This window comes from Hemiscyllium ocellatum, chromosome 5 (genome assembly GCF_020745735.1).
Source record: "Hemiscyllium ocellatum isolate sHemOce1 chromosome 5, sHemOce1.pat.X.cur, whole genome shotgun sequence".
NCBI classification, from domain to species: Eukaryota; Metazoa; Chordata; class Chondrichthyes; order Orectolobiformes; family Hemiscylliidae; genus Hemiscyllium; species Hemiscyllium ocellatum.
The window spans coordinates 100,227,692-100,244,756 of record NC_083405.1 but is presented as its reverse complement, the minus strand read 5'-3'; the positions used below and the strand labels follow the sequence as shown (position 1 = coordinate 100,244,756).

General features: G+C 38.9%; 1 protein-coding gene across 4 annotated transcripts in view; it reads left to right on the top strand.

Moving 5' to 3' along the window:
- Positions 1-17,065, top strand: part of mpp7a (MAGUK p55 scaffold protein 7a) — a 419,376-nt gene that overhangs the window by 294,958 nt on the left and 107,353 nt on the right. For all 4 annotated transcript variants that reach the window (XM_060825040.1, XM_060825039.1, XM_060825038.1 and 1 more), the window contains 4 exons: positions 257-388; positions 2,244-2,325; positions 4,122-4,207; positions 10,786-10,860. In XM_060825040.1, the coding sequence (XP_060681023.1) occupies positions 257-388; positions 2,244-2,325; positions 4,122-4,207; positions 10,786-10,860 (375 nt within the window). The remainder of the gene's footprint in view (positions 1-256; positions 389-2,243; positions 2,326-4,121; positions 4,208-10,785; positions 10,861-17,065) is intronic.

Below are 17,065 nucleotides of genomic sequence, written 5' to 3'. Positions count from 1 at the left end.
TTTATTTTGAGTGAGATACTTGTTTGGATGTGGTCAGAAGTGGACAGAAAATGTTCAAACCTCAGCTTTTTGAAATATTGAGATGTATTTCCTTTGCAGTAATTTTACTTCACAAAGAAAACCCATAGTAAAGCAAACATCTGCTTTTATATGAGGCTAAATTCGAACAGTTCATGAATCTCTGCAATTTAAACAGTTACTTTTTAAAACGTGTTTGACATCACACACTAATGGCTTATTAACTGCATATTTACAGGCTTTACTGTCGGTTCATGACACAGTGGCTATGAAGAATTATGACCCTGTATTGCCCCCTATGCCTGATGATCTTGATGATGATGAAGATTCAGTGAAAATAATTCGACTTGTTAAAAACAAAGAGCCTCTGGTAAATTTGCTTTTTTCGATTGTATTCTTTAGTATTCTTTTCTGGCTGCCTAAAAGCCTGTTGCAATATATCCATCTGTATCTGAAATTGCACAGTATTTTCATTTTAGCAGCTGGTAGATATCTTTTAATTCTTTAGCCTGTCTCTTGCACCATCTCCATGACTCTATATTTATTTAAGTGCACCTTGTAATGGGGACTTGTGCGATATACGCTACCTGTTACTGGAGGAAGTGGGTCCAAGTTTGTAAAATTTAAATTGTGGACAGGGTCATACATTGGTTAAAAAAAATGATTAAACATAGGTCTTCATATTCCAATCCAGATTCGATATGATATTTGAGCAGTAGTGAGAGGTATGTAGTTGTTTCTACAGTGCTTATTTGCACTGCTGCAGAATTATGGTGGGTAGAAGGAGTGGCCAAAGAGCTACTTATGTACTGAAGTGAATGCATAGTGAGCTGGCTGCTTCCCTGTCCCTGCGATCAACACTGTTGATTAACACCTCATGTAAGAAGAAAATTATAGTACAGTTCCAAAGAAACGTTTTATTTTTCAAAGCTGCTTTTTTAAAAAAATTTTCTTTTTAAAATTTTCCATAAGGGCTGTAAGCTGCAGAATGCTTTATGTCTGTCCTTCCTTCCTTCCTTTGAGACTTTTCTTCATTAGCTACTCTTTTGACATGACTTTACATCTCATTCCGAAATCTCCATGTGTTAATTTTATTTCCTGCTTGCAGTTGTTTTCCTTTCTTATAATCTAAATGCATGTAATAATAGATGTGAGTTTCTTTTAGCCCAATTCCAGTACGTACTGAATCCAAAGGCTATGGATTACTGGAATTTTGAAATTAAAAGTAGAAATTGCTGAAATTCTCAGCAGCCCGCAACTTTGGAGAGGAAAGGATCGTTGACCCAAAATGTTAACTTTGTTTCTCTCTCCATAGATGCTGTCTGTCCTTTATATTTCTAGATTTCTTGTTTGTAACTTTTACTGGATGATTGTTAAGCCCAATAGATATTGCTAATAACAGATTGGTCATTGACTTTCTATTTGTTCCTGAATTAATGCTCAAAATTTCCAAAAAAATGTTAATTGAATTTAAGAAACTGGCATAAATTATTGAGCAGTGATATGTATCTTTCAGTTTATATGGTATTCAAATAACCAAAATTAGATCTGTTGTATTTTATCACAGTTTAGTCTGAAAATGCTTTAAAGTTTGTTGTTCTGTGGTATATTTTGTAGTTAAAATGAATTAATTATAATTGAAGTGTAAAACAAATATCTGTATTCCAATTCTTTTATCAATGTTCCATAATCTCAACGTTTCCTTTTATGATGCTAACTTCAATATCAATTATTAACATTTCTGTAAAGATCTCTTTCTGAAATTCTAGTCTTAGTTGGTCTCAAATGCTTTCAGTACACTTTAAAAATTCAGTTATGCATTTGCCATTACTGAATCGTGCATCACTCACGACCACTTACATTGACTTCACCGACTCAAAGTTTAGTGTTCTCACATTTCATTGATGTTAGTTCTCCTCATAAGGTGCTTTCATTAAAAAAAAAAGCTGTGATGTTGAAGCCAGACTGTCTATTCAACGAAATATAATTGTAATAATAACTGAAAACAATCTCTGTACTTATAGAGAATAAAATATTATTTTGGGAGTTTCATTTTAATCAATCATCAAAGTTTTTAAGTATATATTTACAAAAAAAATGAAACCATTATTTTGGAAGTAAATATTTTGAGAACTAGCATTTTGGTATTGAAGTTCTTTCCTCACTTTGCTTAGTTATAGTCTTGTGAAGGGTTCCTGTTCATTTTCTTTTTCTTTGGTTGATAGGGAGCCACAATACGAAGAGATGAAAGCACTGGTGCTATTGTTGTGGCAAGAATCATGCGAGGAGGAGCTGCAGACAGAAGTGGTACAATTTTATTGTTTGCACAGTTTTGTGGAACATTTTCAAAACCCAGTAGTTGAGAATTGGCAACATAAATTGCTATTTTTTTTAGTTTATAGGATTTGGATGTTGTTGGTTCAGCCACCATTTATTTCTCATTTCTGAGTATTCTTGAGAATGCATTGGTAAGCTGCCTTCTTGAAACACTGCAGTGCTGTTAGGAAAGGATTTCCAGGATTTTTACTCATTGACCATGAACTGATGACAATATTGTTCCAAGTCAGGATGTTGTGTGGTTTGGAAGGTAGTTTGCAGGTGGAGGTGTTCCCATGTACCTGCCGATCTTGTCCTTTTAGGTAGTAGAGGTTACAGGTTTGGAAAGCGCTGTCACAAAAGACTTGGTGAGCTGTTGCTCTGCATCTTGTAGATAGTACACACTGCCACTACTCAGACATCAATGGTGGAGAGCTTAAATATTTAAAGTGGTGAGCAGGCTACTTTGTCTTGGATGTTGACAAGCTTCTCGAGTGTCATTGGTAGTACAGTTAGACAGGCATTTAATATATTCCATTAAATTCCAAACCTGTGCCTTGTACGTGTTGGAAAAACTCTGGCGAGTTTGGGCTTGAGTTACTTGCCCTGAGAGTTCCTAGCCTTTGATCTGTGGCATTTAAATATCTGGTCCACTTTGGTTTCTGGTCAACAGTAAACCCTAAGACGTTGCTGGGGGAGTGCCAGCAATGGTTATGTCATAGAATGTTAAAAGAAATGGTTAGATTCTCTCATTGGAAGTGACCATTGCCTGACACTTGTGCTGGTTGTTACTTGTCACTTGCTGGACTAAACCTGGGTATTGTTCAGATCTTGCAATGTGGACTTCAGTATCTGAAGAGATGTGAATATGTTGAATCTTGTGTATTCATTGGTGAGCATCTCAACTTCTGACCTTTATGATGGAGGGAAGGTCATTTATGAAACAGCTGAAGATGGTTCGCCTTGGACACTCTCCTGAGGAATAATTGCAATGTTGTGCTGGGATTGAGATGATTGACCTCCAGTGTTATAACCTTCCACTTTTGTGCTAAGTATGACTCCAATCAGGAGAGTTCCCCCTGATTCCCAATGTATTCAATTTTGCTGTTGCTCCATCAAATGGTCATATGTTGCCTTGTTTATGGCCATTCACTGTCACTTCATCTCTGAAGCTGAATTCTTTAGATCATGTTTCAGCCAAGGCTATAATGAGGTCAGGAGCTGAGTGGTTATGACAGTACACTTCAGCTTTGTCTTGTGCTCTGATGTGCCGGGCACCCCATCGTTGAGGATGGGGAGTCTCCTCCTCTATTTTGTGATTTAATCGTCCATCAGTGTTCATGACTGAATGTGGCAGGAATGCAGAGCTTAGACTTGATCTGATCTGTTTGTGGAATCGCTTGGCTCTAGCTATTGCATGTAACTTTCTGTTGTAGCTTTGCCAGGTTAGTGCCTAATCTTTAGGTATGCTTGGTGCTCATGGTATTCCCTCCTACTCTCTCCATTGCCATCAAACAGAGAGGCCATAGTTCTGTGGGAAAGTGGTGTTCAGTTAGTTCTAAATGAATTGCAGAGCAGATTTGATGGGTTAAATGACCTAAGGTTATTCCTATGTTCAAGACATTATTGCAAAAACCCACCTAGTTCACTAATGACTTCGTTGTCACCATTCCTAAGAGCTGCTTTTTCTTGAATTCTGGATTATTAGCTTGGGCTTTGTGACATTGCCACAACCCCATCACTTGCCCCTGTTTATATACACAGTTGAAATGTTTCTTGTTAAATAGGTCTTATCCATATTGGAGACGAGCTGAAGGAAGTTAATGGAATTGAGGTTGATGATAAAAGACCTGAGGAAATCATTCAAATATTGGTATGTATGACCTTTGACACAGTTGATTTTCTTTTGAGTCCCTCGGTGGTTCCCTTCTCTCAACAAACTGCTAAAAACTGCCTATTTATTGTGTCCTGAGATCCTTGCCTTAGTCCAATTAAAAATTTAAATCTCATTTGTTCGCTCATGCACTCTGTTCAGATCTCTCTGAAAGTTCTACTTAGGTGCATTCGTTAGAAGAAACCAAGTAGGAGCAGAAGTACACAATTCAGGCCCTTGAGTCCACACCACTATTGCATATAATTGTTTGCTGATTTCATCTCTGCCTCAGCTCCATTTTCCTGCCTGCTCCCCATAACCCTTGACTAATTAAAAATCTATTTATCATAAGTTTATTCAGGGTCCTGCCATCCACTGCACTTTGGGGTAGTGAATTCCATAGATTTGCTACCCTTAGAGGGAAGTATTTCTTTCTCATCTGTTTTAAATCTGCCACTCTCTAGCCTAAAACTGTTACCTCTCTTTCTACATTACCCCACAAGGAGTGACGTCCGCTTCACATCTATTTTGTCAATCCCTTTTAGCATCTCAAATACTTCAATTAAATCTCCTCTCATCCTTCTAAACTCAAGCGAGTATCGGCCTAAACTGCTTAATCTCTCCTCATAACAGAAGCTTTTCACCGCTGGAATTCGTCTCATGAACCTTCTCTGAATTGTGTCCAATGCAGTTATATCCTTCCTCAAGTAAGGAGAACAAAAAGGATTGATGAGGGAAGAGCAGTAGATGTGATCTATATGGACTTCAGTAAGGCGTTCGACAAGGTTCCCCCTGGTAGACCGGTTAGCATGGTTCGATTTCATGGAATACAGGGAGAACTAGCCATATGATACAGAACTGGCTCAAAAGTAGAAAACAGAGGGTGGTGGTGAAGGGTTGTTTTTCAGACTGGAGGTCTGTGACCAGCGGAGTGCCTCAAGGATCGGTGCTGGGTCTACTACTTGTCGTCATTTACATAAATGATTTGGATGTGACATAAGAAGTACAGTTAGTAAGTTTGCAGATGACACCAAAATTGGAAGTGTAGTGGACAGCGAACAGGGTTATCTCGGATTACAACAGGATCTGGACCAGATGGGTCAATGGACCCAATAACAGAATTTATACACTTAATGGTAAGGTTCTAGAGAATGTTGCTGAACAAAGAGACTTGGATTGCAGGTTCATAGCTCCTTGAAAGTGGAGTCGCACGTAAATAGGATAGTGAAGAAGGCATTTGGTATGCTTTCTTTTACTGGTCAGACTATTGAGTACAGGAGTTGGGAGGTCATGTTGTGCTGTACAGGACATTGGTTAGGCCACTGTTGGAATATTATGTGCAATTCTGGTCTCATTCTTATCAGAAAGATGTTGTGAAACTTGAAAGGGTTCAGAAAATATTTACAAGGATGTTGCCAGGGTTGGAGGATTTGAGCTATAGGGAGAGACTGAAAAGGCTGGGGTTATTTTACTTGGAGCATCAGAGGGTGAGGGGTGACCTTATAGAGGTTTACAAAATTATGAGGGGCGTGAATAGGATAAATAGACCAAGTCTTTCCCTGGGGTGGGGGTAGTCCAGAACTAGAGGGCATAGGTTTAGGCTGAGAGGAGAAAGATATAAAAGAGACCTAAGGGGCAACTTTTTCACACAGAGGGTGGTACGTGTATGGAATGAGCTGTCGGAGGAAGTAGTGGAGGCTGGTACAATTGCAATATTTAAAAGGCATTTGGATGGGTATGTGAATAGGAAGGGTTTGGAGGGATATGGGCCAGGTGCTGGCAGGTGGGACTAGATTGGGTTGGGATGTCTGGTCGGCATGGACGGGTTGGACTGAAGGGTCTGTTTCCGTGCTATACATCTCTATGACTAAAACTGGACGCTGTCCTCCAGATGCAGACTCCTCAATGTCTTGTGGAGCAGCAACAATACCTCCTTGCTTTTATACTCTATTCTTTTCACAGGAAATACCGAAATTCCATTTGCCCTCCTTTATTACCTGCTGTACTTGCCTACTACCTTTCTGTGACTCATGCATGAAAACACACAGATTTCTGTGCGTCAAAGCATTTTGAAGTTTCTTTCCATTCAGATAAGTTGTCTTTTTATTCTTCCAACCAAAATGGATAACCTGAAGCATGTCCATGTTAAATTCCACCTGCCAAATATTGGCCTATTCACCAAACTTTATGCATATCCATTTCTAAATCTCTTATTTCTTCATTGCACCTTACTGTGTCACTATTTTAATGTTACCTCCAAATTTGGCCAGAGTTCCTTCTATCTGTGTCCAAGTCATTCAGGCAGATTGTAAATAGTTGGGGCTCCAAGAATCAAACCTTATGGCACCCCATTAGTTATAGCTTGCCAGAAAAAGATGCATTTATCCTGACTGTCTGTTTTCTGTAGGTTAGCAAATCCTTCCTTTTAAGCTAATATATTACTCTTAACCACTTGTGTTCTTCCTTTGCTTATTAAACTTTTGTGTGGCACATCATTAAATGTGTTCTGGAAGTCCATGCATACTGCAGGATCCCCATTATTCACTTTGCTTGGTATATCTTCAAAGAATGATGATAATTGACAACCTGTCCTGGACTTGCCACATTGATGCGATGGTCAAGAAGGTACGACAATACCTGTTCTTCCTCAGGCAACTTTGAGTATTTGGCATGTCCATAAGGACCCTCACCAACTTTTACAGCTGCGCCATTGAAAGCATGCTGTCCAGGTGCATAATGGCCTGATCAGCAACTGCTCTGCCCAGGACCATAAGAAACCACAAAAGGTTGTGTGCACAGCCAAGACCATCATGGAAGCCAGCCTTTGATCCATGGGCTCTATTTCCACATCTCGCTACCGTGGAAAGGTTGCCAACATCATCAAAGACCACTCCCATCCAAGTAATGCTCTCCTACAACCTCTCCTGGAAGGCAGAAGATACAGAAGCTTGAATATATGCACCAGCAACACAAGAACAGCTTTTTACCTGGCCTTATTTGACAGATGAATAGACTGTCTAACTTCAAATAATGTTGATCTTGCTTTGTGCACCTCCTGTGTAATGGAACCTGTATGCCTCACTCTGTCTCAACTCCCTTTGATCGGTGTATTCTTGCTTACTATGATCTGTCTGCACTGCTCGTAAACAAAGCTTTTCACTATACTTAGGTACATGTGACTACAATACAGTTGGTTATGATATAATGCGATAATTCCATTCTCATGCAATCTTACATTATAAGAAAATTATGCAATAATTGCAACATTTAAACCAACATTCATGTTCTACAAATAACTATCTAAATTCTTCAATCGCGTTAAAGCTAATTTGCGTTGAAGAAACGTGCGTTATAGCAGAACCGATTGTAGATCAAATCAAATTAAGTCAAGCTGTAGCAAATGTGTAGCAAATGAATTTAAGGCTATACAAAGTCTGCAGCATAGATTTACCAACAAGGATAAGCCTTTACAATTATGAAGAGAAACCAGATTTATAGATTATTTCTACTGAAGCAGGGAAGATTTTTAGGTTATGATGAGCTCTTATACAGTGAATAGGAAAGATTATTTTCTCTGGTTGCAGAGCCAGAGAATGCAGAAGCAACCATCTCAAATGCTCACTGGGTCAAAAGAAGTTAGTTTTTTTAATGCATTTCCCAACTTGAGTATAGAATGCTTTGCCATATTGCCTCTTATAATGGAATAATCGGTGAACAGAGCAGAGAAAAATACAGAGCCAGGGTAGAGTAAGGTGGAGTGGTTATGTTGAATTGCATGAATGAAAGGCAAGCACAGGCACAACAGTCTAACTCCTTCAGGTGTTTTAATTACTTTTGGCTGTATAAACTAGATTGTGTACAAATTATACCAAAAAAATTCTGAGCAAAGAAATCTCAATCCAGGGAATGAGAATTTGAACATTGGAGGAGCAGGAAAACCTCGTGTTTGAGGAATTAAATTGAATTGGATTGAATTTATTGTCACGTATACCAAGGCACAGTGAAAAGCTTTGTCTTGCGAGCAATACAGGCAGATCATAGAGTTAAGTAGCACAGGTAAGTAAATAATAGGTAAACAGCGGCAAAAACAAAAACACAGGTACAGGTGAATGTTAAGAGTTTGAGTCCATTCAGTATTCTAACAACAGTAGGGTAGAAACAGTTTCAGAAACCAGCTGGTGCATGTGTTCATTAAATATTAGGAAATAGTGACAGTCGTATGACAAAAGACAATTGTTCACTTCAGGCAAAATATTAAGAAAGCCAACTATTCCCTCTGTTGGTGAGGGCTATGTTGTGAAGTTAGACAATAGAAATTCTCAGCTTGAACAAGTGATCACCCTTTTCTGAATCTACTTGCAACAAAATTTAGATTTAAAATAAGAGATGTGATTTGTTCAAAATAGAGATGGCGGAGTTGAAATGTGACTTAAGATTAGATTGAAACTGCTACTTTTCAACACCGAATTTTATGGTATCTCCCATTAGCTGGTTTAGAAGTGGAGGGCCAGTAAAGTCACTCTGAAAATTGTTAATACCCAAAATGTTGACTTCTCCACATCCTGATGCTGTCTAGCTTGCTGCGTTCTTCCAGCCTCTTGTCTTTTGACTTTGGATTCCCATATCTGCAGATTTTTTGTCTCTAACCACTCTGAAAATTCACTTGGTGCTTTCCTGTCCACCTTATACTGCCTGCACGATTGAGGATCAGGTAAGGCCTTAGGCCATAATCAACCATTCCCTCACTGAGAACTGCATAAGTTTGATGACATCATGAATGTTGGGTATTATAGTAAATAGCGTTGTTGGGACAGAATGTTGTAAAGTTCCATTGATAGATTGAGAATGGACAAAACACTGACAGACAGAGATCTGGGTAAGTGCAAGGTAATTCAGTTTGGACTGCAGAAAGATAGTTCCAAATATTTTCTAAATGCTAAGAAGCCAAAATTTGAGGAGGAGGAGAGTTAGTAATGGGTGCACCCTCAGACCTGACTATAAACCAGTAAGCTGATAGAAAACAAAATGACAGCCCTCATTTCACTGAAGCTTGAATGCAAAAGAATGGAAGTTGTGTGGTAGTTTTGTAGACATTGCTTAGAGTACATCTGGAGTACATCATACAGTTCTGGGCAATGGCCCTCTAAAGGACACTCTAACTTCAGAGGAATTGCATTACACATTTACCTGATTGATATTGGGTCTAAAAGGATTAAATTATGGGGTGTTCCGCACACTTGACTAGTAGCCTCATAGATTGTGTGATCTAATTGGGATGCTTTCGGTGATGATAGTAATTGACAGTCCAATTGAGAATAAAGATCTTCCTTATTTGGGGGAGTTCAGAATAAAAGGGCACAACCATAAAATTAAAGCTTGTCTGTATCAAGTATGATGTCTCAAAGCACGTTTCAGCCAAAGGATAATGGAAAGATTCTTTCCCAAAAGGTTACTGAGGCTATTCCAATTGAAAATGTGAAAATTGAGTTTGATTTTTGTTTGATCCCATACTATTCATATTTTTAGCAATGTCACTAAATTCACTTAAGATTTATCTCATGATTTGATTGAATGGTAGAACAGATTCTGGGATGAATGACTTTTTTCTGTCCCTGTATTTAGTGTGTGAACATGATGTACTTTTTCATTTTAATATTGCATTCTTTTCGTAGCCTAATTTCGCTCCAAATCGCTATGTACAGATGCATAAATTGCATTTGTCTTGTGCACAAATTGGTGTGATAAGGAAGAATACGTTGGTAAACATGGATTTTATCTAGCTCAATCTCTCATGTCTTCCTGACAACTTAAGTAAATAGCTGTAAACCTAGGTATTATTTCTCATGCACAAAATGTTACTTATCATTCTTATTGCACTTTCTTCAGCTACTTCTCACTACACTTGTGTGATGTAAGGAAGTCATTAGTCATAGGGAGACATTGAAGAATGGATAGCAAAAGCTCTTTGTTGTAGCATACAAATTGGTTTTGTCCCTTGGAGCCAATCTTGTCTTATTTCAGGAGGGGGCCTCATTTGATGTCCCATGAAAAACTGTCAACACCGTAGGAATGCAAAGCAGATCTCTTGGAAAAACTCCAGTTATTTTCAAAACAAATTTTAAAATTTTCTTTGATGCGGCAGTTAATCCATTTTCCAGTTTTTCTTTTTATGCTTCAATTCTAATTGTTTTAGCATTATATTGCTGGTTATAAATATTTGTTAATTATTTGCATGAATCTGTAAATTTCCGATCTTTGTCTTTGTGATAGTCTTCATTTATAAAAGAGCATGGTGGCTTAGTGAAAGTTTATAAGTCCAGGAAGCAGATTTGAGGTAATTATACTGACATGCATGCAGGTCCGGGAGGATAAAGTATCCTGTTTGTGGATGTTGGGTCCATTTGGAATAAACAATAATTAAAGAAAACTAAGCCAAGACAATTAATGGCAAAAGGCTAATTTTATTCTTTTTAAAATTCATCGCATTGTTACTTCTGTCATTTTTATAAGTTCTTCATTGTTATACTTGTAACTTGATAATATTGTCACTAATATGTGCATTTTAAAATTTTGTCTAGGCCCAGTCACAAGGAGCAATAACTTTTAAAATAATTCCTGGCATTAAAGAGGAGACTCCAACTAAAGAAAGCAAAGTAAGTGTATTAATCTGATAAAAATTGGAAAGGGAACAGACCTTATTTTTCAGAACATGACATGACTTATATTGCTTTTGGTGAATTCATTGCAGTCTGTTCATCAGACAATATGACAGCTGATCAACTGCTTTCTGCTCTTTCTTTAGTCGTAAATATACAGTGAGTAATAGATTATGAAATTAATGTGATAGAATAATGGTTGTGGATGCAATTTGTTAGCATATATGTGTATGCATTTTTAAGTTTTGTTTTATATGTATATAGTTATACATGAATGCTTAGGGGATTCAGAGAACAGCTGGGAAAATGTCACTCTGTCTGCTTGAATGAGGTGGGTGTATTTTGAAGCTGGGCACTGAGTTTTGGTTGGTAGGGGCAGGGGTGAGACCATTTTCTGTGACTGTGTTTTTGAGCAGTAGTGTCTGGAGAGGTTTGTGCTGTCTTGCGGTGGAAATGTTGTTTGCTCAGCCTGGATATCAGGTGGGCAAATTAATGGTGATGAGGATGTTGGAGAAAGCTGACATTGCTGCAACTCAGACTAGGCTTGCCTTTTGAGCTGAAACTTAAAGTAATTCCACACAACTCTGGAGAGAAATGTTCATTCTGTATATTCGCTTTTTAAGGGAATGCACTGTAATTTAAGGCTGAAAGCTGTACAGTAGACAGCTGATATATCCATTCTTCTTCATTGTGAATTGGCCTGGTGAGAAACGTACTGTCAGAGAGGATGCTTCACCACTGCAGGGCAAAGTAACGGTCTGCACATTCTCTAAAATATTGAAGGATTCCTGCTGATAGAAGGATCTAAGGGGGATTCCTGATTATTCTCCTCAACCTGCTATAATGAGAGACTTCATTGCACAAAACACAGCTGTGAAATCCTGACAGAAGCTTTGAAGAATGACCCAATCTGTGTACCATGTTATGTTAGTATGTTGGCTCATTACTTCTTTTACCCTAATGGTTAGTAAGACATGTAATGAGCGCACACTTGAAAGTGAGATCACCCCAAAATATTAAGCTAGCAGATGGGTAACAACACATTTATTTAATGATTGCAAGGTCAGGGACTGCAAAGATCGCAAGATCCACATGCTCTTGTATTAAGGGGATGCGATGGCCTTGTGGTATTACCGCTGGACTATTAATCAGGAGATCCAGATAACATTCTGGGGACCTGGGATCAAATCTTGCCATGACAAATGGTGGAATTTGAATTCAGTAAATATCTGGAATTGAAAATATTTTGATCATAATCCATTGCCAATTGTCAGAAAAATTCATTTGCTTCACTAATGTCCATTAGGGAAAGAAACTGTCGTCCTTGCCTATGGATTCCAGACCCACAGCAATGTGGTTGACTCTTAACTGCTTTTTGGCTAATTAGGGATGGGCAATAAATACTGACATGCGGTTGAAGATGGCCTCCAACACATCTCATTCAGATCCCGCACCTCTGCCCTCGAACCCCACCCCTCCAACCACAACAAGGACCAAACACCCCCGGTCCTCACCTTCTACCCACCAACCTTCGCATTAACTGCATCATCCGCCGACATTTCTGCCATCTCCAAATAGACCCCACCACCAGGGATATATTTCCCTCCCACCCCTATCCATTTTCCACAAAGATCAATCCCTCTGCGACCACCTGATCAAGTCCATGTCTCCCACCAACCCACCCTCCCGTCCCGGCACCTTCCCCTGTCACTGCGGGAAATGCAGAACCCGCGCCCACACCTCCCCCCTCACCACCATCTAAGGCCCCAAAGGAGCCTTCCACATCCATCAAAGATTCACCTGCACTTCCACACACAATATTTATTGTATCCGCTGCTCCCGATGCAGTCTCCTCTACATTGGGAAGACCGGATGCCTTCTCGCAGAGCCTGTCTGGGACATCTCTGAGACACGTGCACTGATCAACCCCAATGCCCCATGGCCCAACATTTCAACTCCCCCTCCCGCTTTGCCAAGGGCATGCAGGTCTTGGGCCCTCTTCCACCGCCCCTCCCTCCCCACCGGACGCCTGGAGGAAGAACACCTCATTTTCTGCCTCGGAACCCTTCAACCTCATGGCATTAATGTGGACTTTCACCAGTTTCCTTATTTCCTTCCCCCCATATTATCTCAGTTCCAACCTCCAGCTCAGCACCATCTTCCTGACCTGTCCCACCTGTCAATCTTCCTTCCCACCTATCCACTCCACCCTCCTCTCTGACTTTTCACCTTCACCCCCACTTCCATCCACCTATTGCACTCTGAGCTACATTCTCCCCAGCCCCACCCCCTCCCATTTATCTCTCCACCACAAGAATCCCAGCCTCATTCCTGATGAAGGGTTTTTGCCCAAAACGTGAATTTGCCTGCTCCTCAGATGCTGCCTGACCTGCTGTGCTTTTCCAGCACCACTCTAAAGTTAACTCTGATCTCCAGCATCTGCAGTACCCACTTCTGCCCAATAAATGCTGCTTAGCCAGCAACACCCTCATCCCATGAATGAATAAAGAAAAAAAGGGCTGCCTTCCAGATTACTGAATCTTAAACAATTAAACAATATCTGAATCCAGCTCATTCACCCTGGAGGTGGATTTCAAATGGCCTATCTCTAACCTCTCAGCTTCAGTGATACATTATTCAGTCATGCACTCACGGTTGGTCCTCTGGTCAATGTGCTGATCATTATTCTCAGGATATTGTTCTCAATCCCCCATTTTGTCAGCATGCCACAATGATGCATGGCACTGTTTCTGGCAGATACAGCAAGGCTCCATCAGGGTGATCTTAGCACCAAAATCTTAAAATGGTCTGTAATCCTCGTAGAAGCATGAGCAGGAGAAAGAGAGGACTGCAAATGCTGGAGATCAGAGTTGAGACAGTGCTGGAAAACAAAACCAAGCAGCATCTGAAGAGTAGGAGAATCAATGTTTCAGGCATAAACCCTTCATCAGGAAGCATGCGCAGTATTGTATCTGGTTCTGTGCCTGTCTGAGGAGATTATAAAAGCGGCAGTGGCATATTTGGAGAAAGAACTGTTGTCTCCCAGCAGTCATCCCTTTCTCACCTGTGGACTTTGGAAGGAGGCAGTCACCTAGAGTTCTTTCGTAAGTATGAGTCATAGCCAATGGCTATCTGGTGCAGCCTTCCAAAAATTTGAATTGATCATCATATAGAATTTATACATTTAAGGAATGGAAACCTTTTCTGTTGTGAATTTGACAGGTTGGTGATATCGTGCTCTGAGGCCAATGTGTGTGCATTTGACAGTACCCTGCACTTGAGTAGAAGTCAGCAATTGTGGTGCATTCCAGTGCTTGGGCTACTTGATTCTTCTCATCATGGGGGAAGGATATGAGAAGCTGTGATATGGAGAAAATAGCATCAGTTAGATCTCAGATGCATTGAATATTGGGAGGTGTTACGCAAATCTTCAGTTGAAACCACCAGCGTAAAACATCAAGGTAGTTGTGACGTTGGCCTCCAGGATGGGATTGCCATCCAGACCTTCTAAGCACATGCCATGCACCAGCAGATGACGGAGGGCATCCTTAATTGGTATTGATACTGTCTTTCATTGTGTCGAAGAACATGACAGCGAGCATGTTGATGTGGGGTATTATCATTCTTCTCCATTTCCTTGGTGGATCTTCCCTGCTAAAGGTTGCCATCTTTTTGAATTCAGTAAAGCTGTAAAGGGCACTGACTTGATACTAATAAAGCCAAATTGTGCAAAATATTAAAACCAGTTGGGTGCTTTAAATAGGCTTGGAGTCACATTGCTCACTTGCAGCTTGCTTACTGAAGGTCTCCCTGTGGGCTCCATTCATAGAAGAACATTTGTCAGAAATCACAAATATTCAACTATTTGCACAATTTCATTTCACTTCACTGTTGTGTTTGAGGTTAATAGCTTTTAAAACCAGACACGCATTTGCTGCTATGGCGATGTTCATGTGATATAGATGGTTCTTTTTAGTCACAGAGAGCAATTTAATGTGACCTCAATAGCTCACATGACAGATTAGATTAATAATGGGAAAATGTAATGAAATAATTGTTTGACAGTCGCTACCTTGAAGATCCACCATTGGTATGTTTGGGATGGTGGTGAAGGTTGAGGAATTGTCAAATCATTTAGCTCAGATATTGTTTTCCTTGTCCGAAATACAAAATTGAGTGGAGCTTTAAGTAATAATGGCTTTATCAAGTTCATTTAATTCTTTGAGCAATAACTATTAAAATTATTTTTACAGGGAAGGAAGAATTATGAGTGTGAAATAATTGTTGTAGTTGTTTGATTAATAGACTCTGATTAGCATTTGAATCTTAGTTTAAATATTAAGCTATTTCAATTTTCAAATGGACTATTGAAATTGGAAAGTGAATAAGCAGGGTAGCTGCAACTTGGCACATTAGTGTTACGTTAATTTAGAGCTTGGGAAAGACAGAGGAAAAGGCTGATTTTCATTCTTGGTATGGTCAGGTACAACAGAATGCTAACTGTCTGGATTTTTTCCATCATATTTATTCTTATCTGATTGATTAATCAAGAAGAATCCTTGGCAAATGCTTACGACAAGCAATTGGAAAAATTCAGAAACAAAATGTCATCTTTCTGCCCTATCACGGTCTTGATTCCAACATTAGGAGAATACTTTTACAATGATATAATCTTTTCCACCCCAACTGGCTATCCTTTGTGTCTCTAAGTGAGGTACTGTATTCATAATCCGTTTTGACATTTTATAATTCTTGCTCTCCTTGCTCTCAATTATATTAAAATTTAGACTCTTGCAGCTAGTTATGATAATTACAATAACTAGCCGTGTTAGGCCGTATTTGAAGATTCTTCAATTGAATTGTTGTTGTTGTTGTTGTCTGGAGCTTTTGTTTTGATGGATAAAATAAGGAAGTCAAGCTCTGAAAGATAAAATTGAAGTAGTGGAGACCTCACAGTATAATCTGGAATTTTTAAAAGTAAAATAGTTCACTAAACAATGTGTAAGTTCTTACACAAAGAAAATGCAACATGTTGTTATGAATAACTTATTTCTGTACTGTTCTCAATTGTAAGTGTATAAATTACAAAAGCTTTATATTGGCAAACTCAGTCTGCTCTTAAGTAATTGCATTTTAGAGTAACTTGTACATCTTAAACAAAGCATAAAATACAGTTGTACAGTGAGCTGTCTTAACTCTGGTATCAGTCATGCCTGTTCACAATTAACAAGTAGCTGGTTTTGATTTGAGCAGTATCATTTGATGATCTGTCAAGAATACGGTTGCACTGTGTTGAAAGGTTTGAACCATTCTTGTGTTTGCACCAGAAATCCGGTTTAACACTCAGCAATGTTTTTGCTAATACTTGTCTCCCTAATGCATATAAAATAATTTGTGTTCTGACAAACATAGCTAAGAATTGTTACTGTTCTAATTAGTTGCTTTCATATTGAGTTAAATAGTTGCAGGAGCTGATGTTGTCTAACTTTAGAAAACGTCAATATGAGCAATCCATCAATAAGCTTTATAAAACCTTTTATGGTTGCATTAAAATGGTCATTTTTATTCATTATATACAAACATGTTTTAAAATACTTCCTGCAAACTTAATAATTAATACACTAAAACATCACTTTAATGCCACTTTTTGTGAGGAACACTATCTACAGAATTTCATGGAATAGGACTTGGTCTGTGCTGCTCCATTTCTGCACAGCAGGTGAAAAGGTGATTCACTTTCCATTAAAACGTTACTGAAAAATTGTGTATTTGTACTATGGAAATAACTGGAATGCATTAACATGGGCAGTATTGTGTTTAGTCTGTGAATCTTGCCAGTATTCGCATCGAATTTTGCTTCAAACTTTGTAACGTTGGCAATGTTACGTTATGTTTTGCAGAATACCTACCATCAGTCAACACTTTAAAAAAACCATATCAGCTTTATTTTGTCTAAGGAAATGCATCTATAAATTGACAGCTCCAAACTGCTGTTTATGGTTATATTAGCGCACACTTATCAGTCGTCACACTGGTCAAGAAATGTTGAAATGTCTGCATGGTATATTGCCTAAATACTATTAAACCTTCTCTAAGTGAATATTATAATTAAAACCAATGACATGCACATGTGGATGTAAAATAATATTTGGATAATATTAGGATTGCTAAATCTGACATTGCACCATCCTATATTGTTCAC